Below are 25,033 nucleotides of genomic sequence, written 5' to 3' on the forward strand. Positions count from 1 at the left end.
AATAAAGGGACACAGGACAGTGAAGACAAAACACCATTTTTCGTTTGTTTGGTGGGTTCTGGGGGTTTTTTGTCCTAAAAAAAAAAAAAAAAATTAGTCCCCTTCTAATAAGAGTTTCCATACAGCTTACCTAACACCTTCACAAGGACACAGAACACAACAGGAGGGAGGAGAACACAGCACCGTAGATCCAAACTTTCACGTACAAAACAGAACTACCATCACAGATACAGTATGACCAGGTTTCCCCACAGAAAGGGACAAGTCCCAACACACAAACGAAATATAATTACCTATTCGAACAAAACCAAAACGGAAGATCTGGTCGGGCTAGGATGGAGAAGGAAGTGCTAATTCCTTGTACTACAAGGAAGGAATGGGATTCCTTTATTAAAAAGCAAGACAAGAAAGCAAGCCCCCAAATGGATTTTTGATGCTGAAACTCTGTCATAAGCTGCTGGTAACAGTGTGTGTGTGTGTGTGTGTGTGTGTGTGTGTGTATATATATATTCATATATGTATATTAAAAAAGGAAAAATAATCTATGTATAGAACAGTCAGTAGTCAGAGACATTTAGAAAAAAGTAAAAACAAGTCCTTTTTTCTTTTTTTTAAAAATGGATTTACTAAAACAACTTTGTCACCCAGAGGTACTCTAAGCCCACGTCCTCTGATGAAGCCACGTGCTGTGCGACAGCATCTGCCGCGGGCCACAGTCAGAAACGGCCAGTCCTGGAAACCACAGCCAGTGGGGGCCGGGCTGCAAGGCAAGAGCTGTTATTTGCTGGTCTTGCTCGGGGCCATGCCTGAAGCCTGGTGGCACCTGGTGCACTTGCGAATGAAGGGTTCCCCGAAAAGCAGGCACCGCTGTGGCTCAGTAAAACATTCTGACTTGTCTTCTTTGCTACCGCAGAAGCCTGGATCCACGTACCTGCTCTTCTTTAAAATGCAGACCCAAGGCAGCAAGACTTCTCAAAGCCAAAAAAAGGCTCCTTGCCTTGAAATAAAATCTCTTCTTCCCAGAATCCAATCTAGTCAGACTTCTGAACTAGATGCCATCCTCCTCCTTAGGAAGATGAGGTGATCTGCCTCTCAACTGGGGTTTTCTTCTTGGTACAAACAAGCACATGGAGCTGAGGTCTACGGGCTGTGCCACTACCCATGGCTTCTAACAGGACTAACTTCAGCCCTGGCCCTCTCCTAGCTGGATGTGTAGGGCGTCAAATGCCAGGGCAGAGTGGAAGGAAAACTGCTATTCTACTCCTCCCCCACTGGCCTAACTAAGGAGATCCAAGGGATCAGCACCTCTGGGTGGTGCTGGCTGCAAACCTCTAACTAGTACCAACTGGCCAGAAGCCGCAGCCTACATGCCCTGCCAGCACACCAACGCATTAATGCCAAACAGCCACCCTAGCGCTCAAATGTCTGGCCTTAATGTGACAAGCAATCTCAGAGGAGACACGAACTGAAACACTGGCTGCTGGACCAAAGCAGACACCCTCGGCACAGATGTGCTGACAGAGAACGCAGATCCCACGTCCATGCAAAGAGGAAGTCGGCTGGCAGGACTTGCTCAGAAGGCCATTCGTCTTTGGAAGCAACATTCTGAGTGGATGTAAACCACTCTACTGACTACGGTCTCTGTGTGGTCCGTTTTCCCCCATGTCCCAAGCTAACCCAGCACCTGCTAACTGGTCTCTTTAAGGTCCTCCACTGGTAGCTTGTAGCTCATTATGAAAGAAGGAGGTGCTGCTGGACCTGGGCTATCTGGCCCCTGCTTCTTTGCACAGTTTGTACAGATGTAATCTTCATTTTCAGCCATTTCTGGAGATACACCCACACAAACTTGGTGAAACCACTCATCACAGCCACCATCACACTGCACCCAGTCTACCTGTTGGAGACAAGATCAGGGAATGTTTAGGTTACATACACATTAAGCCTGGAATACAAGCAAACCAAAGAGCTTTCTTGGCTTAAATGATAGCAAATAACTGGGATGCCCAGAGATAGACAATGACTTCTTATGGGGTTATTTTTTAAAGAAAGAAGCTGGGAAGTTAATACCCCCAAATTATTTTTTCCATAATATGTCCACAAAATTACGCCTCTTAGGTACTCCATTACCTCATAAATACCTGGGGCTCCTAGTGCAGCAGAAACATGTTTGAGAAAATTTGACAAAAAAGGAACTTCTAATAGAGCAGCCAAGTAGTTTTAGCTAATATTAACAATTTCTAGGCTCTAAGACAATGCAAGTATCACTCAAGAAGAGTACAACAATGTGAAGGCAATCCTGTGTATTAGCTTTATTTCAAAGAGATAAGCCAAAGTACTAAGAGCATTAAATACCTTTTTAGAAAAGCAGTCACATAGGCCACTTTTTAAACTAATATTTTTTATTCTTCTCTTCTTCCGTTACAAATACAACTCCCTATAAAAAGTCAGCAAATATCAGAGGTCAAATCTTACAAATTAGCCAATTAAAACAGTCAAAGACACAGGTCAATAGATCCCTCTGAGGTTTCAAATTAAAGTCTGGGTAACTGATGGGTCGGTGGCAGACGCCGGGCAAGCTCTGACCCTTCAGAGAACACTGTGATTATAGGAGGCTAGAAAAGGACTATTGTTTGGTGACTTTAAGCCTGGGGCACGTAGTTAACAGTGAGGGGATCTGGGGCTTTCCTATTTGGCAGCTGATCGGGGTAGTTTTTACAGCTATGCCACTGCGGATTAGAACCTTTAAGATCAAAGAGCTCCTTGCCCTTCTCTCCCCAGTACAGAAGTTGATAACTTCACTAGCAACGAAGTCACTTACAACAATGAGCTTTGCCAGAAAACAGGGCAAAGTATGGAGTATGAAGGGATCAATTAAGTACTTCAGTACAGCTTATGAGAAAGAACAGAGGAAGGAGGTTTGGGCTATAGGGAAATGAGTCTCAGGAAAAGCGAGGAGTTTTCAAAATCTGTCCATATACTATAAAACTTATCAAAAGTGTGATACTCCTGGTTAGTAGTTTCCAGGTTTTTAGTAAAGGGTGGGAGAAATCATCTGTCAAAATAATCTTTTTGCTTTCACTGTTCCTAGAGTTCTTTTGTAAAATTTGAGGCAAGTCATTTAATCTCCCTAAGGCCCCATTTCTCCATCTGTAAAATGGAGATCAAATCTTGCTCACAGGATTATTTAGAGGACCAGGTAAAATAATGTCTGGCAAGACACCTGGTCCCCAGCCTGGGACACTGAAGGCACTTTTTAAGATCACAGTCTCCTGGCTCTACTCACTGTCCTACCTTCCACAAAACATTCTGCACCTTCAAGTAACTGCCTGCAGCACTACCTGCGTCAGAATCACCTGCTGCGTCTGTTAAAAGTGTAGCTGAAACCCATCCCAAACCCACAGACTCAGAATATCTTGGAGGACAAACCAGAATCCTGCACTGTGACCAGCTCCCAGGTAATCTTAAATATTCTAAATTTGACCATCGCTGGCACTACGTGGTCCCGCTTTCTGTAAGTTCGGAGTGACTTAATTACTTCCTGACATAAACTGTGGTTTTTTTCTGCAACTGTTTGTGTGATATTTAGCTTCTGAAGTCTGTGCAGTGAAGAAAACAACTGATCTAAATGTCCCTGCTGTGGCAAACTGTCCTGGAGACAGAAAAGGGAGACAATGACTCAAAAATACAGATGCTACCAGCAGGTGAAGATTTATAAAGTGCTAATCTGACGGGGTGAGCTCAGCCCAACTGTCCGGCTATTTGGAGCTGATCAGCGGAACTGGGAGACCTGTGCTTCTCTGGGCCGCCCAGCCTGGAGGTGCCAACCTGGTTATGACAACCCTGAGTCAACAGGTAACTACTCCTGCCTCCAGTTATCTAACCCAGTCCAGCCCCCACCGGGTAAGAGGGTTACCAATTCACCACTATTTGCTGCCGAGAAAAGCGGCCCCATGTCTTTTAGAATCTAATTGTGCACTACACGCCCTGGCTTCCGGTCTCCCAAAATCATATCTATTGCTGTCTTTTAAATAAGGAAGACAACATTTCCTTTTGTGATTTTGGCTAGAGGTCCATTCCTAAGCCCAGCTCTCCCACCATCCCAAAAAAGTATATAACTTTTCTTGAGATGCTATCCCAGCCTGTTACACAACAATTTACCCTAATAATCTAGCAGGGAAAAAATAGCCCTCTTGGACTTCCCTGGTGGTGCAGTGGTTAAGAATCCGCCTGCCAATGCAGGGGACATGGGTTCAAGCCCTGGTCCGGGAAGATCTCACGTGCCGCAGAGCAAATAAGCCCGTGCGCCACAACTACTGAGCCTGCGCTCTGGAGCCCGCGAGCCGCAACTACTGAAGCCCATGCGCCGCAACTACTGAAGCCCGTACGCCTAGAGCCCGTGCTCCATAACATGAGAAGCCACCACAATGAGAAGCCCACACACCGCAACGAAGAGTAGCCCCCGCTCGCCACAACTAGAGAAAGCACACACGCAGCAACGAAGATCCAACGCAGCCAAAACTGAATAAATAAATAAATAAAATTATTTTTAAAAAATAGCCCTCTTTACGAGTATCTTCCTATCATGTTCATCTACTTACAATCAAAATCCAGTTCTACTTTTGTCTGGAATGTCAGCTGAATCTGTAGACTATGCAGTAGCCTGAACACTCCAGAACAAAGAATCTGGCTAACCGCAAAGTAAGTTCTAATAGTCGTTTCCCCTTTCAGTATTTCTGGGAGATATACTTATCAAATCAAAATAAAGTAATTACTGAAAAGCTTCACAGCAACGAGCTGTTCAGATATTAACTGATAAGACATTTAACTATAGTAAAAATAGCTTACTGGGTTTGGATTGGGGGAAATGTGTGCTTAGCTGAGAAATATAATGTTAGTTTGGCATTTCATGTTTTGCTATATGGTTTCATATTTACACATAAGAAAAAATATTTGGCACATTACATTTTTTGTTCATTTCTTAGCGCATATTACTGCACTGGGAAAAAAGAAAGCCTCGTGATTTAGTGACAGTCTTAGCTTAGTTACCCACCTGAGCTCTTTTTATTTTGGCATTCAATCTCTTTTGCACTGAAGTTTCTTGCAAAAGCCAGATTTCAAAATTAAAACAATTTAATCAAGTATGACATATGTTAACAATCCCTGTGTATGTTTTTCTGGTGATCTTAACAGTAAGTAACCAACCCTCCCAGTCTGCCTAAGATTAACAGGTTTCCCAAAACACAGGAATTGCGGTGCTAAAACCAGGAAAGTCGCAGGCAAGTTGGGACAGTTGGTTACCCTATCATAACATCACCAGTTTGTGTGTGTCTCTCATTCAGGTAATCCAACCTTTGATTACCTATGCCAAAAGGAGATATGAATGATAAAGCCACTGATAACGCAAATACTTTTGCTGAGACAACTCTCCACAAAAATCTTTTAAAATCAGAGCGGCTGGGACTTCCCTGGTGGTGCAGTGGTTAAGAATATCCACCTTCCAATGCAAGGGACACGGGTTCGAGTCCTGGTCCGGGAAGATCCCACATGCCGCAGAGCAACTAAGCCCTTGTACCACAACTACTGAGCCTGCGCTCTACAGCCCGTGAGCTACAACTACTAAGCCCGTGTGCCACAACTACTGAAGCCTGCACACCTAGAGCCCATGAGCCACAACTACTGAGCCCACGCGCCACAACTACTGAAGCCCACGCGCCTAGAGCCCACAAGCCACAACTACTGAGCCCATGCGCCACAACTACTGAAGCCTGCCTGCATGCCTAGAGCCCACACGCCACAACTACTGAAGCTCGTGCACCTAGAGCCCACTCTCTGCAACGAGAAGCCACCGAAATGAGAAGCCCGTGCACCGCAACGAAGAGCAGCCCCCGCTCGCCACAACTAGAGAAAGCCCGTGCGCAGCAACGAAGACCCAACGCAGCCAAAAATAAATAAATAAATTTATTTTTTAAAAAATCAGAGTGGCTAACAAATAGTAAAAGTGAGAGACAGAAGTTTATAAACATAGTTCCTCTTTATTTATCGTGCCAAACTTCTTAGGGAGGTAGTAATGGGTAAGGAAAAAGCCCATAGTAAGAAGGTTAAAAAAAAAGTAAAGAGAAAAAAAATCTATTTTCATAAGTAAGATTAAATATTTATTTTAATGCAAAAAAAAAAGTTACTTAAATATTAGCTTGAAAGAATTTGCTCCTTCAAATTAACTCGTTTTACTCTTGGTACCAATAAGATTGAATGAAAGTGGCAAAATTCACGGAGAAAAAGATTCTGAACCTTAAAACTAATTTTTTGAAAACAGTTCTTCATTGTTATTTTTAAAATTAATTTCAACTTGAATTTGATAATGATGGAAGAGATAGTTTTGGGTTTTTTTAAACCTTTTACATTTTCTGATAATATTTTTCTTTTTTCTTTCTAAAACATCTTGAAATTGAAGCTAGGTACATTTAAGTAATCCTTCAAAGTTTTCTCAATCTTCACACTTTTAGGTAAAAATAATAGTAATTACTAGTTAGAATACATTTACCTAAATATAAATGAACCCAAGAAGTTGTGTGGGTTTTTTGCTACATGATATTTAAAGAACACAGACTTCCTTAAAAAACATTCTTTTCTTGTCATCCTTTTGTTCTGAAGATGCGTACCATGCATTAATTTGTTTTCCTTAGAGAAACACTATACTTCAAATTGAGAAAGTTGTAAAATTCTTTACCAAGTTTCTAAAGAAACACACCTTCCATTTAGTAAAACTGGTGTCAGAAACAGACTTGGAGAACCATAAAAATTGCAAAACAGAAATGACGGGCAAAATGTTTATAATCTGAAATAATTTGTTTAAAATTAAACACATTATAGAAATACATCATTCATATAAGTGTCTTTCATGTAGCTATTGACAGGTTAAGGCACACCTGCTCACCTGTGTATGTGTTCTGACAATTTTTGTACTAATCTTAACAAATTAATGTGTACAAATCTTTGTACGTTTTAAACAATAGACATTTTCCCTAAATATTCAGCTAAATCTACTTTTGCTCCATCAAAATGTAGATGATAACTTTCCAGATTTTTTTTTTCTTGGCCACGCCATGTGGCATGCAGGATCTTAGTTCCGCAACCAGGGATTGAACCCAGGGCCCCTGCAGTGGAAGCACTGTGGAGTCCTAACCACTGGACTTCCAGGGGATTCCCCTTTCTAGATTTTTTTTTTAAATACCTATAATGTTAGAAGTAAATCCCAGGGTTCATCTAAAAATAATGATCACATCTTAACACCTAAGTTGCATTTTTGGTTAACTAGTGCTTTCACATACAGATGATCTCACCTTAGTCCTTGACCACGCTGAGAGGAAGCAGGACATGTGTTAACAATTTTATGGCAGATGAGAAAAAAACTGCCTGTAGCGTTTATATGCTACAGGAAAAGAACAGGGATAGTAGATGAACTGAGCTGTATTTTAAATGCTGAACAGAGGAGAGGCGAGAAGTTATTAAGTGAAAAGGAGAAAAAAAGAGAAAGGTTCATGATGGATATAAACACTGTAGGAAGGATGATAGGAAAGCTTGAAAAAGAAACATATCCTGTTGCCAGTCCTCCAACTGCCATACAATTAGTTAAAGGAGGAAGAAAAGGGAGAAGGTCCTGCCAACACTAAGCTGCTAATACTTCAGACCCAAGGAGAAACTGCTAACCTGTCATCAGCCTCTTTAATAAACAGGTTCAGATGAGAATAAATTCAAATGAAAGATAAAAATAATACACGCACATATAATGCATCTATCAAAATGCTTTAAGATATTTATAATATAGAAAAATACTTACGAAACTAATAAAGCAGATACAAAAGTGGACAGTATGACACGATATAAAACAAACTATACAGGAAAATAATTGGAAGGGAACACACTAAAATATTTACAGCTGTGGTCCTCAGAAAGCTGGACTATGGGATATAAATTTTACTATATATTCATTTTCCAAAAGTGAGTAGAAAACCTTTAATAAGTATAATTTAAATACGTGTCATTTAGTTTTGCACTGTGTTTTTGTACTTGCATCTCAGTTACCGGAGGGGTGGGGATATTAGCGGAGAGGACCTGGTCTGGGAGCCAGGGTTCTACTTTCGGTTTTGCCACTAATGAGCTCTGTGACTTTGGTCACATCATTTACCTTCACTCAGTCCTGGCTTCAACATTTGTGAAATGAAGAGGCTGGACAAGGTGACCACTTCAAGCTCTAACAAGTATTTAACTGAGGAGGAAAGTAAGGGAATAGTGATGCAGCTGTGTTTATTCTGTTGATATATTCAAATTGAGGAGCTATTAAAATTCTAAACATCAAGTGGTGTATGGAGATAATAAAATTAAAACCATGAATTTACTAATAATCTTGATGGGAACACTATAATAGATAACTTCAGCCATTTAATGAACTAGGATTTTTCATGAAGTCCATCCGTCTTTCTCAGAAGTTTATAACATCAATTATTACCTTAAGAAAGACAATCATATCCTTGCTAATATTTAAAATTCAGGGCTGACATTTCAAAAATAATACCTTTAAAGGTCTTTATTTTTTGCAAGAGATGTGAAAACAATCATATTCTATTTAGGAGAGTACACATAGGGCTGGGTGTGGATAAGACGTCTAGTTCCCCGAGGCACCCTGCAGGGAAGGGACACAACTGCTCTGAGCCCTGCTGGGCCCACGCATGAGACACACCGCTCCTGGTACCACACAGCTTTCTCTCTGCTCGGTCAGGACGATCACCACGTATACGCTTTCTAAAACACAACATTTCTTCTACTAAGAGCCTCATAACTGAAAATGTTTCTAGAAACTGAATTAAACATGTGACGTCACAAGGTCAAACAGACCATCATTACCTCAAACCCAGGTGTGCCCGGCCGCTGCTCCACGTCCCCGCGCATACTTGGCGGGTACAGCTAGACTCACCTTGTCCTTGCAGGGCCTCTGGCAGTTCTGCGCGGCACACACAGCGTTCTCGTCGTCAGACTCCTCTGCTCCTGACCAGTCATATTTGGAGGGGATGTCCAGCACCTTCTTCTCTCTCTTCTTCTCCGAGCACTCCTTCACAAGTTCAACTTTGGCTGCAGCAGCCTTCTCCTTCTTTTTCTTCCTCTCTTCTTCTTTTGCTAGTTTCTTGGCCAGCTTGTTCAGCTCCTTTGATTTTTCCACACTTAATTTTAATTTCTTCTTTTTAGGTTTATCCATTTTCTTTAGCTCCTTGGACTTCTGCTTTCCTTCGCCAAAAAGCTGTTCTTTTTCTAGCTTCCGTTTCCGTTTCTTCTCTGAAGAGTCCTTTCCTTTTATTTTTAATGGTTTCTCTTCCATGCTGTCATCCTTCATAAGTATAAAAATAGAAACAATTTTAAAGCAAGACATTTAAAAACTGTTTTATTCTCTTACATGAGGTATCAGGAATAGGCAATTTCACAGAGACAGGAAATAGAATATGAGTTACCAGGGCTGGGGGGAGGGAAATGGGATTTATTATTTAATGGTACAGAGTTTCTGTTAGGAATAATTTTAAAGTTCTGGAAATGGATAGTGGTAATAGTTGTATAATATTATAAATGTAATTAAAACAACTGAATTGTATACTTAAAAACAGTTGAGATGATAAATTTTATGTTGTGTACATTATACCACAATAAATATTCTGAAGATATTTTAAGAAGGCAAATATAATATTCAAAGAAGATAACAGCAGAAAATAATGACAAGCCCTAAATAAAATATCTGACTTATTTTTAGCTTATCAGAGGGGAAAAAAGGCAAAAAAAAGTGTCTGCATATATTAATATAGTCTGTAGCACCTCTACGTAACTGAGATGAAAACATACACAGAAAGCTAAATGTGTACTAAATAATTATGTAATAACTCTTTAGGTCTCCATTTACCAGTACTAAAGTTCTTTATTAACTCAATAAATCCTTGGTGGTTAAGAAGTTATCAAAACTGTCAGCAAAACACAAAATTTTATCCATGATCTCATTACAAAGGGTATGTAGGGACTTTCACAAGAAAACAGTTGCTGTCACGAAGCAAAAACACTTGCCTTTTTTCTCAACTGTCTAATATTGTTGCTATTTATGTGCCAAGGTAGTAAACATTAAAGATTTTAATAGTAAAAGTGTGTCCAGTAACAGAAAGAACAAGGGGTAAGGTAGAAAAAGAAATATTGAAAAACATAAGCTTGATAATTACTTAAGAAATAACACTTGAGAATTTATTTTCCCACAGATTTGATACTGGAATATCTTTGACAGGAACCTCAGAATCTGCAGATTCGTAAAGAACACTGGGTCACAAGTGTCTTAAGTCTATCACATCTTGAATAAGATATTTAATTTCTCAACACTTTGTGTTTCCTTATATGTGAAATAAAGATCAGATAACGGATGTGAAGAAAATGCTCTGCGACTGGAAAATACTATCTAAGTCAGGCACCCTCAATCTGACTCCAAACCAAAGACAAACCACAGTGCACCAGGAGTATCCGTGTCAACTGCTACTGACAGCGTACCTTCCGCCTCATGGAAACAGTCATGGAAAAGAATAATGAAAAGGATACTGGAATCTAATGCCAGAGAGAGAACCCAGGTCTCTGTTTTTACTCCACGTGTGACCTCAGGCAAGTTTCTACGTCTCTGACCCTTACTTTCTTCACAGGTAGAATGAGCTAAATACTCGCCATGTCTATCCTTTCCCCCTCCCCCTCAGGACTATGGTGAGGATGACTGAGATCATGGATAGAACAACATGTATAAACTGTATAAATAAGAAACTGTGTGATTTATAATTGTATAAAAGTGCGTAAATTGTATAAATGTATGTGGACTCCCCCTCCCACCCAATCCACTTCTATTTAACCATTCCCTTGCTTCCTGTTTTCAACCACTATATTGCCCCCTGCCTAACTTTTGGGCCTTTCACCAGTGTGAGTCTGGGCTAAGGAAGTTGTTCTCAACTTGTGAATCACAGTACCTCCCTTTCTTTTGGCAGAAATGGCCTTTTTAAAAACTGAATATTGGGCTTCCCTGGTGGCGCAGTGGTTGAGCGTCCGCCTGCCGATGCAGGGGACACAGGTTCGTGCCCCGGTCCAGGAAGATCCCACATGCTGCAGAGCAGTTAGGCCCGTGACCCATGGCCACTGAGCCTGCACGTCCAGAGCCTGTGCTCTGCAATGGGAGAGGCCACAACAGTGAGAGGCCCGCATACAGCAAAAAAAAAAAAAAAAACACACACACACACACACAAAAAAAACTGAATATTACATAAAATCTCAATAAAGAAAACCACAAAGCAGAACTACTTTGGCTTAATGAGAAAGTAGGACAATCAGAGTACTACCCACCCAGCCACCCCTTGTGGCAATCTGTGGTACCTCCAAGGAACCTGGACACTCTAAGTGGTTTTAAAACCACTGTAAGTAAGCTTCAAATCCATACCTCCATGATATGCAGGAATCTGTCTTCAGAGGGTGGGTGTGTGGCCTGCAAAATCCGCCATATGTGTTGAGTCTCATCCAGAGACACCTCCAGGAGATCTCCAACCATCATAAGTTCTTCCAGCTGGGCTTTAGCTCCAGGCGATAACTCTAGCACCGGAGGCTCCAAACTACGGGGCACCAGAGGGCTCTTCCGAGGTTGTTTCCTTGGGGTGTTAGAACCTTTCCCCCAAAATATAAGACAAAATAATGAAAACTATTGAAAAACTGTAATGTTTTGAAAGTAAATATTTAGAAGAATGGTCCCTCCTCCTCCAACATTTAATTTAGAAGTTTGGGTTCACTGCATCAGTATGAAAGTGAAAATAAAATTTTTAAAACTACGGAACAGAAAGACCTAGAATTCTAATGACCACTCTAAAAAACTGGTTTAGAGTAAAAAAAAAAAAAAAACAGGTTCCTTATTGATTCTTTACCTTGTGACTGGAGGGGAAGGGGAATGGGAGAGAATCTCCTACCCCATGCTCTCTCCGTTTCAGAGAAGACCAAAAGACTAAGCATATAACTGCCCCATATGAATGATATCTACTTAACAAACAGCAGTAATACGCTGTTCCATAAAACCCTGAATGTTACTGTGACGAGAGAAACACTCCCCCTTTTCCAGAGGTGTGACCTAAAGCAGTCTGACTCATTTTCACTAGGGACAAAGAAAGTGAACATAATAGAGAAATTACTTACCAAGGGATGAAAAACTAACAAAGCTTCCCAAAACCAGAATGAATATTCTTAAAAAGCAGCAAGCTCCTCAACACCCGGTAATAAACAAATAGAGGATAAATAACTACCTATCAGGGATCTGATAAAAATAAAATGGGACTAGAATGGGACCAGATGGCCTCTAAAGTCCTTCTAATTAGGATTCAATAATTCTATGGAAATTTTTAGGTTATGACCTAATGACAGAAAAATGCTAACAGAGACTGGCTTTTCCAAAGTTGCATTTTTTCAGGTTCTATCGCATTTCACTGCCAGGGTTTGTACTGAAAGAGAGATTCAGTATGGTTTCAGGCTTCTCTTCTCCATGCCGCTACCAAGGGCCGTAATACCTTGAGAACAGCTCTTAGAAGCAGACGAATAAGCATGCTCAGCACAGAAGGAGGGTGCCGTCCACATGTGCGTGACCACCTCCTCGGACTTGATGGGAATCTCTTCATCACAAAATAGGCTGGGCTCCAGACTGCTGGAGGATTTCACACTGGCTGTGTCCTGTAGAAGAAACGAAGCGGGTACGGAGAATTGGAAACAACTTATCCCGTGACAAGAATCTAAATACAGGCTTTCAGGTTAAAGTTTCTAATATAACACAGTATATATATAAAAAAATAAATAAATAAAAGATCTTAAAATTAAATATATGGTATTTAGTAAGACAGAAAATGTCCATTGGGGAAAAAAACAAATCACCAGAGTTTCAAGCCAAGAGGGAAAGAGTAAAGCTCAAAAGTAATCCTCAGGGCTTCCCTGGTGGCGCAGTGGTTGAGAGTCCGCCTGCCGATGCAGGGGACACGGGTTCGTGCCCCGGTCTGGGAGGATCCCACATGCTGCGGAGCGGCTGGGCCCGTGAGCCGTGGCCGCTGGGCCTGCGAGTCCGGAGCCTGTGCTCCGCAGCGGGAGAAGCCACAACAGTGAGAGGCCCGCATACTGCAAAAAAAAAAAAAAAGTAATCCTCAGAGATAATAAACCTACAAAAAAATTACGATTACGTAATCAACTCTCTACAGTCTACAACTCATAAAAACTCCTGTAGCCACAAGTTAAGGAACTTTGACCCTTTAAGAAAAATAAAATGGACTTAGGAGGGGAATAAAGGTTTAGATGTGACATCTTAAGGACACAAATTATTTAATCCTCTCTAAAGGTTTTCAAACCTAGATGCTTACCAACTGCTCTTAATATAATAAACAGCCTGACAGTATTCGAGCTATACAATTGTGACAAGTCTAATTAGGGCTCAGACGATCCTCCCCTGTAGTTAGGGGAGAATAACCCACAAGTACAGCTTCAACGGTCACAGTGCAATCAGGGAGACAGAAATCACAAGAAGTTCAACAAGGAGAATTGAATAAAGTGAACTCGTTAAATGTACATTAAAGTCTTGAAAAGGCAAAACAGAAACACCAAAGTAACACTAAGACAACTGCAAGAAAAGAGTTGCCATCTCTAAGGGTTGAGGTACAGAGAAAAGAAGTGGGGTTACTAGAACCAAGAAACTCAGAGAAGGGGCCTGCAGAGTTGGGACCCAGACCTCTGAGAGGAAGTGCTGGTTCTGCTATCCCTAACAGAACACAATGTGGCTGGCTTCTGGAGTGTGAAAAAAACATCAACTAGAAATTGGAACCAGTTGCCACTGCCAGGGTAAAAAAACAAAAACAAAAATTAAACAAAAGCCCCCCCCCTCAAAACGAAAAACAATTGTAGTTCAATGATGACAGGAATGGAGAATAAAACAGGGGAAGGATCAACTCCCTTCTCACTGCACAGGCCTTTTAATTTCCTCTAATGCCCTGTGCTGGCTGGGGGAGGGGGGAGGGCAGCAGGCAAAGGATAAATGTATAGAGCAGGGGTTGGCAAACCACAGTCTGCGGGCCAAACCCAGCTGGCTGCCTATTTTTTGTTTGGAGCGTGAGCTAAGAATAGTTTTTACATTTTTAAAGAGTTGTTATTTAAAAAAAAAAAAAAGAGGAAGGAGGAGAAGGTGTAACAGAGACCAAATATGGCTTGCAAAACCCAAAATATTTACTTTACATTATATACCTAGAGAATATCACTACATATAATGTATGCTAATATATACATACATTACTTTACAGAAAAAGTTTACCAAGCCCTGGTGTAGAGTCCCAGACCTAGCATCACCAAGCAGAGTATAAATGAGTAGCTTAGGAGACGAGAGACAACAGCTCAATGACTAATGCAACACCTGATTTTCTTTGTAGGGTGCATGAGAGGAAGGTCTATTGTTATCACGAGCCTATCCTTAATTAAACAGGATACTTAAAAGGTTTCATAAGAAGATTCTGGAAGACAGTGTCACTCACTGAGAATTCAGGAACAGCACAGCTCATGTAAGTCTTATTTCCTATTGAAGAATTTAAGTCTTAAAAGGCAACAGATAGGAGATTACTTTAGTACTCGCCTACTGCAGTCCTCAGATGCGTCATCTCACTGACTGCAATGTTTTTTTTCTAACCTTGACTCTACTCATTTTGTTGTAACTCACGCAGGAAACTTTTCTGTTAAGCTTCCAAACTAGGAAGGAAAGTGATCAGAAAATAATGATTGAGGATTTCCCTGGTGGTGCAGTGGTTAAGAATCCGTCTGCCAATGCAGGGGACACAGGTTTGAGCCCTGGTCCAGGAAGATCCCACATGCCATGGAGCAACTAAGCCCGTGCGCCACAAGTACTCAGCCTGCACTCTAGAGCCCGCGCCACAACTACCGAAGCCCGCGCACCTAGAGCCCGTGCTCCGCAACAAAGAGAAGCCACCACAATGAGAAGCCCATGCACTGCAACGAAGAGTAGCCCCCGCTCGCTGCAACTAGAGAAAGTCTGCGTGCAGCAACAAAGACCCAAGGCAGCCATAAATAAATAGATAGAAAGATACATAGAAAATAATGATGGAAAGTAAAGACAGGTAAAGATAAATTAAAAAAAAATTACTTCCCCAGGGTGAAGTATGAAATATGAAGAAGTACTCACTGACTTTGGTAAGTTAAAGAGGCATTGTTAGCCCCAGAGCAATCACTGAAAAAAATAAAAAATAAAAAGGGGTATAGGTAAGAAGCCAATAAAGGAAATAAAATGAAACCTTAAAAAAATTGTCAATTAACCCAAAAGAAGGCAGGAAAAAGCAACAGAGGAACAAAAACAGAAAAAAATGAAAAATAAAGATGGTCAACTTAAATCCAACCATGTCAACAATTACATTAAATGTAAATGAACACCCCCAATTAAATGACAGAGATTGTAATACTGCCTAAAAACCAAGATTTAACTATATATTTTACAAACGCATATATATGCAGAATGACACACCAAAAAGAACCCTACCACATGTGCTGTCTACAAAAGACGCATTATAAATATAAAGACACAGATAGGCTGAAGGTAAAACAACTGATAACAGCAAGCTTAAACAAATTACTCTTCCTAAGAAGGAAAATTACAGTTCAGTCCCACTAATGGCAAATATGCAAGAAAGGAGGAATGGCTTCTCAGTGAGAAATGTGTTTCACACACAGATCTGTCACTCCACCTTATCTGATATTAGCAGGACTAAAGTCTCAGACAAAGTCTACTCTACAGTAAGTCCCCTACATACGAACGAGTTCTGTTCCGAGAGCACCTTCCTAAGTCCAACAAAGTTAGCCTAGGTACCCAACTAACACAATCGGCTATACAGTACGGTACTGTAATAGGTTTATAACAGTTTTCACACAGATACATAAAAAACAAACAAACACACACAAAAAAACATTTTTAATCTTATAGTACCTTTTAAAAATACAGTACCTTGAGAAGTACAGTAGTACCAGCTTTTACGCTTGCTTCTGGACGTGCTGGGCTTGAAATAAAGATACTGTACTACTGTACTCTATACAGCACCATAGAGTAAAGTACACAAAAGCACAACCACTTGTAGATCCCACATGCCGCGGAGCAACTAAGCCCATGCGCGGACTTAGCCGTCACACATGTGACAATGTACACCAGACACGTGAACAAACTTAGGTGACTGGATACGCAAATGCACGTTCGCATCTTTCAAAGTTTGCAACTTGAAGGTTCGTATATAGCGGACTTCATTTCCACCAAAGCTCAAGCCACCCAAGTGTTAACAAGCATAGAGAAGAAAAAAAAATGAAAGAATCCAACTGCTTAACTTGCCTTTCTGTAAATTAAGAAATTACCGGGATAAAAAAAAGAACTTCCTGGGAGATAACACCTACTACTATTTTGTACCCTCCTTTCTGGTGTGTAATTGTACACATGTACGCATTTGAAAAATATAAACTGTAATATGGACAGGCAGTTCCAGTAAAGGTAAACACTATGCCTTAAAAGGAAATAATCATGTGAATATCTGAAAGGTTATCCCAGACACAATCACAAGACATCTGTGACAGACTTTGTTTCACATAGATTTTCCTAACTAACGAGTTTCTTGAATTGCTTGCTCCGATTATTTTAGTGATCACAGGGTATCACATGCAAAATGAAGTCATCAAACAGTGCAAAGCACACACTGTCTGTTTTAAACATTTCAATGCTATGATAACTAGAATCAATGACTGATTTTATTTTTCTTTATAATTACCTACTCTTCTTCCTAAACCGGCAGGGGCTCTTCATCCTAGCAAAGACATTAAATTTGAACTATTTTAAGGATGATTGCATGGTCACAAGCAGGGGAGATCATATAAAGGGAAAAATCACCAAGCCAACTGCAAATAAACTGGCCAATAAGGTTTTCATTACACAATCGGTGCTTGCGCTATAGGAAAATCCTCAAGAGTATAATTTTTTTAGTACAAAGATACCGCCGTCAAGGTAAATTTGACCTTGAATTACCATGTCTTGCCACCATTCTTCCACTGTCCTAAGCTGTCAAATACACTGCTAACATTATAAAATCCATAATCTTATCTTTCTACCCTGCGAACACCCTCTCCTCAGGCTGTAAGTTAAGACCCCCATATATATTTTGCAAACAGAGGACTACTCCCTACAACCGAATCAACCACTGCTCTGATCCCTAGCCCTGAAATCATGTAATACCTGTGATGTTTTGTTTTCATAGGTTACCAATCTGCCTCCAAGCGAAGTCCATCCTGTTTAGCAATTCTAGAGTGCTGGTTGATACCTAATGTGCTAGAAAGATAACAACCGAAGTACTGAGGGCCTCTAAGCCACGGCAAACAGGCAATTCTAGTACTGGCTAACTTATACGTGGCGTGGGCAGCATTCCCTTTCAGCTGCTCCTGATCATTCTACCAACTTTATAAATAAAGATGGTCATTAACCACAAGGATAACAAGGTGCTTAGGAACCTTATTATACTTTTAATTAATTAATTTTATTTTCGGCTGCGTTGGGTCTTCGTTGCTGTGCACGGGCTTTCTCTAGTTGCTGCGAGCGGGGGTTACTCTTTCTTGCCGTGCGCAGGCTTCTCATTGCAGTGGCTTCTCTCTGTTGCAGAGCACGGGCCCTGGAGCGCACAGGCTTCAGTAATTATGGCACGTGGGCTCAGTAGTTGTGGCTCACAGGCTCTAGAGCACAGGCTCAGTAGTTCTGGCACATGGTCTTACTTGCTCTGCAGCATGTGGGATCTTCCCAGACCAGGGCTCGAACCCGTGTCCCCTGCATCGGCAGGTGGATTCTTAACCACTGCGCCACCAGGGAAGTCACTTAGAACCTTTTTTTTTTGCGGCACGTGGGCCTCTCACTGTTGTGGTGTCTCCTGTTGCAGAGCATGGGCTCCGGACACGCAGGCTCAGCGGCCATGGCTCACAGGCCCAGGTGCTCCGCGGCATGTGGGATCTTCCCAGACCGGGGCACGAACCCATGTCCCCTGCATCGGCAGGCGGACTCTCAACCACTGCGCCACCAGGGAAGCCCTAGAACCTTATTTTAAATGCTAATTCAAGTTTCAACTTTTCTCAAGTCTTTAAATTCATGTAATTTTTTAAAATTCCCTCATTAAAACATCCCCTTGATCCATTTTTATCTTGATAAAAACATTTTCCAGTGGGTAATTTACAAGCATCTATGACGGATGGTTTAACTTTATATCCTGGGAGTTCTAATGCCGATGGTATTCATGCTCTAAGAATGAGCTTACCTAGTATGCTGAAAAGACAAAGGACAAGACAGTGAACAGACTGGGAAGAGAAGGCACCTTAGTTTCTTCATACATCAGAGTACGAACTCCCCGGTTACTGGCATAGATGCTAAACATTAGCTCAACAAAGAATAACACAAAAAAGATCAAGAGATTAACTGTAAGCTGGCAGAGTGTCTGCCTAGATCATGATGTTGTTACTAGACAAAAGACAAAGGTCTTGGGCATGACACAAAACAACAATAAAAGGCCAAAAGGATCCAACACAAAACCTTGCCAAAACCTTCCCTTCATCCCAGTGTGGTGTCATTATGAAAACAATCATATTGAGGGCAAATACTTTGTTCTAACTGTGACTGTAACTCCACAAATTCGAACCAGGGGCCCAAGTGTAACCCATCCCTGAATATGACATGCTGTCTAGCACCATTCAGATAGGAGATCAGAGAAAAAGACTCGAAGCAAAGCTAGAATGGGATTCTTAAAACTACAGAGACTTTAACCCAAAGGAAAAAACAATGACATCAGCCACGAAAGTTTTCAATAACTTAAATGTATAATTTTTCTAGTCCCTCTAAGCCTCAGGGTGAGGGAAATAAATACAGATTTTTAAAAATTCCATCCTTTAAAAAAAAATTAAGTTTCATCAATCTATATATTTTTTGGAGCACTGAAAAAATGCTATCACCATCAACTAGGATAGAGAGACGACTAGCTTTCTCTTCCACTCTCAGGCTTCAAACACCAGTGTTCAACAGCTGTTTTGAACAAACTCAGTGATCAGGTATGTGCCCACACGGCCTGCCCTGTACTTACCTTCGCATCACAGCCGTATGTCTCCCGAATGTCTTCATCAGAATCCGTCTCTTCATCATCATAGTCCACCGTTTGCCGAGGGGAAGAAGATACACTGCTCACCACCCGGTTAAAAGCAGACTGCTGGAAACTAGGCAAGTGCCCCTAAACAACAAGCAATCCCAAGATGAGCAGAGAGACACACTACAAAAACATGAGGAATTAATGTATGCTTAAGACCACCAAAACCTAACAAAACTGCAAACTGGCTAACAGAATTCAACAGTTAGTACAGATCAAATTATTTGATTATAATGCTAAGGTCCACCTGAATGGTATTTCCAGGTAATACTTCACTGAGACAACCTTACGTATATACCCAAAGAAAATCCTGTGGGCGTACGTGCAAAGAGGAAATTATGCGTAATATAGTTGCTAGCAACTTACTGTTATTTTCCTAATCTACTGGTAAGATAGATTTGATTTACTACTTACACACTGACAAATATTATCCCATGAAACAGGAAAAAAAAGAAAATTCTAAACTTGCCTGTAAGTCTGGATTGGCAGCGGCTTTTTGGAGCTCTGCGCTGATGATCTTTTCAGTTTTCTCCCGAGCTGCCTGCTCCACCATCCGCTGGCTCAACACAGAGAGCTTGGCCAGGGCAGAGGACAGCTCATCTGTGGCCAGGGCTTGCCGTGCCCTGTCCTGCCAACTCATTGCACGTTCTGTCAAACACTGAAGGGCCTCTCCTTCAGGCAGCCGTACAGGCAACTTCTGAAGGGATACCAGGAGGGACAGAATGGTCTCTAGCCTAGGTCTTCGAGACCGCATACAGAGAGGGCAAAGGAACTTTACTTCTTTGGCCTGCCAGCTAGACCCTTTCTTCTGGGAACTTGACTTAGGAAGAGGAACACAGCTGTTATGAAACCAGTCTTTGCAGAGCTCACACTGGAGCATAAACCCACTTGCTGTCTTGCGGCAAATGCAAAATTTTACTTCTTCTATGCGGTCTACCATTGACATCTTGGCTAGGTTGGCTGCTCTGAGGGAATGCATGGCTTCAATCTCTTTTTGCTCCCGTTCTTTGAAAACTGCCACCTGTGTACAACAAACATGTAAGTGAAGGGAGTCACTGCAAAATACCCCAAAAGTACCAAATCTTCAAGGCTAAGGGATCACCTCCATGTTGTAGCCTCACGGTGACAGAGCACTGTCTTTTTTTTTTTGGCCACACCGCACAGCATGTGGGATCTTAGTTCCCTGACCAGGGATTGAACCCGCCCCCCCTGCACTGGATACACAGAGTCTTAACCACTGGACTGCCAGGGAAGTCCAAAGCATTGTCCTTTTTAAAAAAAAAAAAAATCAGTAATTTCTTAAAACTTGGGGCAGCATGACAGTTTCTGTGCAAACATCCCTCATCTGCAAAATTCACAAGTACTCACAATTCGCATCAGTGGAGTACTTTTTAATTCTTCTATAGGGTGCAGTAGGAAGATGGTATGCCTTGAAATCAAGCAGCCTTGGTATGAGGCCTGGCTCTTGCACTTAATAGACTCCTGATCCGGGTTACAAGTTTTCTGAATCTCAGTCTTCCGAAAAATGAGAACACTACTAACCTCTTTTTGCTGTTTTAAGGATTCAATAAGATAACGTATGGAAGTGCCTAACTTGGTGCCTGGCACAAGATAAACAATCAATACTGACTCCTCACCCCCTTGTCATTCATTCTCTGGGGGAAAGTCTGATACAAACCAATTTTTATTTCTTTCTAGGACTTTCCAACTTATGTAGAAGAAGAATAACAAAGCCTGATGACTAATTATAACAAGGTTTTATGTAACTCATTTCAAAAAAGTATATAAAAACAAAATTTAATTATTATGAATATTGTCGGGGCATTTTCTTTTTAAACTCCGGCAGCTTTGAAGCAGTTCTGAAATAACTCCCAGTGCTATTTTTCTGGCGAGACTAACTTATCGGGCAGGCTCTCTAACAAGAAATTATTTCCACCGGCCTCAAAACAGGATCATTTAGGCAGAAAGAGCCATATGAACTCAGTATATGCGATTCACTACTACTACATATTGCCCAAACTCATTTTATTTTCTACTTCCTCAGTCTCCTTGTAATTGTAACATATTCCTCCTACTCTCCAATAAAACCCATAATTTTAATTAGCTACAAACATCTTATTGCACACTCACTATGCTACTGAATGCTGCTAAAAGAGGTAGACACTGCAAATTGCAGCTGCTGTCAGTCAGCCGGTAGAAGTCCTTTGAAAAGCACAACAGCACTAAGCACAAATGCTCTGAAATTCTAGCCCAGTAAATCCCATTCCTAAGAGTCAAGTGCAGGAAAGTGATGTGAAGAAAGGAAAAGGCTATACAGAGCAGTTCACTTTGCTATTACCCATAACAGCGAACTCCTAGTAACAACAAAAATGGTCAATATCAGAAAAGTGTTCAGCAAGGTATGGAAAACTTGATGGAATATTAGATGACTACTAAAATAACAATAAAGAAGAGAGATGGAAAAGACAATGTTAGGGAGAGAGAAGAGTAAACTTTTTATATTCTTTGATTCCAAATAGTAAAAAAGATGTGAAATATGTATAACCATAAAGCCAAAGATAAAGTACACAAAAATAAAAATAGTTAAGAACATAAAAAACAGTGATTCTGCTAATACCTTCACAGAATTCTGTATTCACCAAGCAAATTCAAGATGCACTACATAATTTCTTACCACTGTGGCTGTATCTCTGGTTTCCTCCAATCCCTCCTCCAGATCACTGAGAGGTTCAAGGTCCAGATCCTTTTCTTTTTCTTTTTCTATTAGTTCTTTTACTTTTTTCCTTCTATTTTTTCCACTCCCATAAATACCAATGTCAGTTCGGGGACTAAGCACCTACAAAAATAAAACCAAATATGGAGCTCTGGTTTAAAAAAAAAATCTCAAAACTGAAAATAAAATGAACTGACCACTCACATGTCTTAGACACGTTCTTATGAACTTCATATGCATTATCTAATTCAAAACTCCCAATGAGCCTCTGATGTAGGTGGTATTATCGGCACTGTACAAACGAGGGAAACCAGAAAGGCAACAACCTGCCCACAGACACAGGGTTAGCACTAGGAAGCCAGTCCTCAAACATGAAAATATCTTACTCCAAAGTCTAGGCTCTTAACTACTATGTTCAACTGTTGAACATGAAAAAGGGTTGAGTATTGAAATTTGTGCTTCTCACTATTCACAATAGCCAAGACATGGAAGCAACCTAAGTGTCCATCAACAGGAATGGGCGAAGAAGATGTGGCTCATATATACAATGGAATATTACTCAGCCATAAAAAAGAATGAAATAATGCCATTTGCTGCAACACAGGTGGACCTAGAGATTATCATACTAAGTGAAGAAAAACAAATATTATGGTATCACTTCTATGTGGAATCTAAAAAAAATGATACAAATGAACTTATTTACAAGACAGACACAGAGTCACAAACATAGAAAACAAACCTATGGTCACCAAAGGGAAAAGATGGGGGGAGGGATAAATTAGGAGCTTGGGATTAACAGATACATACTACCTATATATAAAATAGATAAACAACAAGGTCCTACTGTAGAGCACAGGGAACTGTATTCAGCATCTTGAATGATGAAGATATAATGAAGATATAATGAATATAAAGATATATTCATTATCTTTCCTATAACGGAAAAGAATCTGAAAAAGAATATATACTTGTGGGACCTCCCTGGTGGCGCACTGGTTAAGAATCCGCCTGCCAATGCAGGGGACACAGGTTTGATTCCTGGTCCGGGAAGATCCCACATGCCGCGGAGCAACTAAGCCCATGCACCACAACTACTGAGCCTGTGCTCTAGAGCCCACGAGCCACAACTACTGAGCCTGCGTGCCACAACTACTGAAGCCTGCGTGCCTAGAGCCTGTTTTCCGCAACAAGAGAAGCCGCCGCAATGAGAAGCCAGTGCACCACAGTGAAGAGTAGCCCCCGCTCGCCACAACTAGAGAAAAGCCCACGCACAGCAACGAAGACCCAATGCAGCCATCAATCAATCAATCAATCAATCTAGAGTATATATGTATAACTGAATCACTCTGCTATACACCAGAAACTAACACAACACTGTTAATCAACTATACTTCAATTAAAAAAGATTTTTTTTAAATTTGTGCCTCTGAGAAATAAGATCTTTCAGTGACAGAGTCCATTATAACAGCAGAGATAAGATCAGGCTGACTTCTTTTTCTAGACATAGTATTAGATGAACTGGAAACAAGTCTGCCCAAGGCTCCAGATTACTGGTCAACATCTGATATTACCCAAAACGGAATCCCCTGTGTAACCATGACCGGCTAAACTGAAAACAACCCTCGCCTCAGGCATTACATCAGCAACTCCTGACGAGGGTGCTGAAGTGCACACACATAAAGTAAACCGCCCCTCACCTGGAGCAACGTGTGGCTGGAATTCTTCTTAAGAAAGGTCCTCCCAGTCCGTTCTCTCCAGGCCCGTGCTGCCGCCACTTGTGACTCCACCTGGGGCAACGCATCAAGACGCACAGGGAGAGGGCGGCCTTTGGCAGATAAGCTTTCCAGCTGCTCCAAGTAAGCATAATTGCTGCCACTCTGGAGAACAAAGGGCATCCTTACACAGTTTGCAATCTCTTAGAAAGTCTGGCAATATATTGTTGGTAGACCGCACAAAGACTTTAGCGTTAATTTTTTCATTAAATATTATTCTTTGAACCTAACTGTATCAATATCTCTTGAATTAACAGAGCCTTCCAACGTCCTTTAAAAAAAGTTTGCGTAAATTCACACTGTCAAAGATTTTTGTTTTATTAATTAACAAGGGACCCAGTGAGATGTAAAAACTAGTTCAAAGGACAATCTAAAAACAAACATATATAAATGCAATTAGGAATGAGGAAAGGAATTTGCTAGTAGATGGAAACAGGTATTTAATATCATACCCATCAATGGAATCATCTTTTCTACAGTGTGGAAAATCATTTGTTCCTTACAAATTTAATTACTTTTCTACAGACCAATTCATTCACATTACTATCATTTTTAAACAACTGAGAGAGTTGTAAAATAGCTTGGTCAAAGAAAGTCTAAGGCATACACTCCTAGAATCAAACCATCCTGGATGGTTCGCTGAACGACATCCACCGTTCTACAGAAAGGACATAAGTAACCTCTTCTGCCTGTTTCAAAGCCTTTCACAATTTTCCAACTACTACAGAGCAGTATTTTAGTTCTGGTAACCACCTCCATTTTATGTCCTACAAACACAAGAATGGATATTTTCCTTCTAAGTCACAATGTTTCAATATTTCCACATAATGAAGTAATTATTGCTTTTCGAATTTATACGGCTTTAAATTTACTAAATAACTGAATCATTACAGGAAGTGAGAGTTAACGAGTAATCCATTCCAGGGACTCGGCAAGAATATCAGAAGTAGTAGGTTGGCAGCCTGTAGACAATAATTCAGCGCGACACCTCAGAGTGCATCAATCCCCCAGCAGACAGAACACATAACCTTTCCTATAAGAAACTGTGTATATCCCCATAACATTCATCACTACTCAGAAGCTATGAAGGAAAGGCATAGTGTTTCGTGCTAAACCGACATTCCAGTAGTTACTTCCCAGGTATTACCTGACATGTTTGCCTATATATCCATTTTAGAAGTTACAATGAAACGGAAAGACAAGAAACTTAAGTCCAATTTTTAAAAAGAATGAGAAGGTTCTAGCCATAAGAGATATTATAATGGTATCATTAAATC

The 25,033-nt window shown here is 40.8% G+C and overlaps 1 protein-coding gene across 1 annotated transcript in view; it reads right to left on the reverse strand.

The window, feature by feature from the left end:
- Positions 1 to 499: 499 nt before the first annotated feature.
- KDM5A (lysine demethylase 5A) overlaps positions 500 to 25,033 on the reverse strand; it is a 78,599-nt gene continuing 54,065 nt past the window's right edge. Inside the window, exons 21-28 of the mRNA XM_065887294.1 lie at positions 23,682 to 23,861; positions 21,946 to 22,107; positions 19,741 to 20,292; positions 19,212 to 19,355; positions 12,600 to 12,759; positions 11,492 to 11,712; positions 8,972 to 9,379; positions 500 to 1,894 (exon numbers count right to left, since the gene is read on the reverse strand). Of these exons, the coding sequence (XP_065743366.1) occupies positions 1,688 to 1,894; positions 8,972 to 9,379; positions 11,492 to 11,712; positions 12,600 to 12,759; positions 19,212 to 19,355; positions 19,741 to 20,292; positions 21,946 to 22,107; positions 23,682 to 23,861 (2,034 nt within the window). The 3' untranslated portion in view covers positions 500 to 1,687. The remainder of the gene's footprint in view (positions 1,895 to 8,971; positions 9,380 to 11,491; positions 11,713 to 12,599; positions 12,760 to 19,211; positions 19,356 to 19,740; positions 20,293 to 21,945; positions 22,108 to 23,681; positions 23,862 to 25,033) is intronic.

Source organism: Phocoena phocoena, chromosome 11 (genome assembly GCF_963924675.1).
Source record: "Phocoena phocoena chromosome 11, mPhoPho1.1, whole genome shotgun sequence".
Taxonomy (NCBI): Eukaryota; Metazoa; Chordata; class Mammalia; order Artiodactyla; family Phocoenidae; genus Phocoena; species Phocoena phocoena.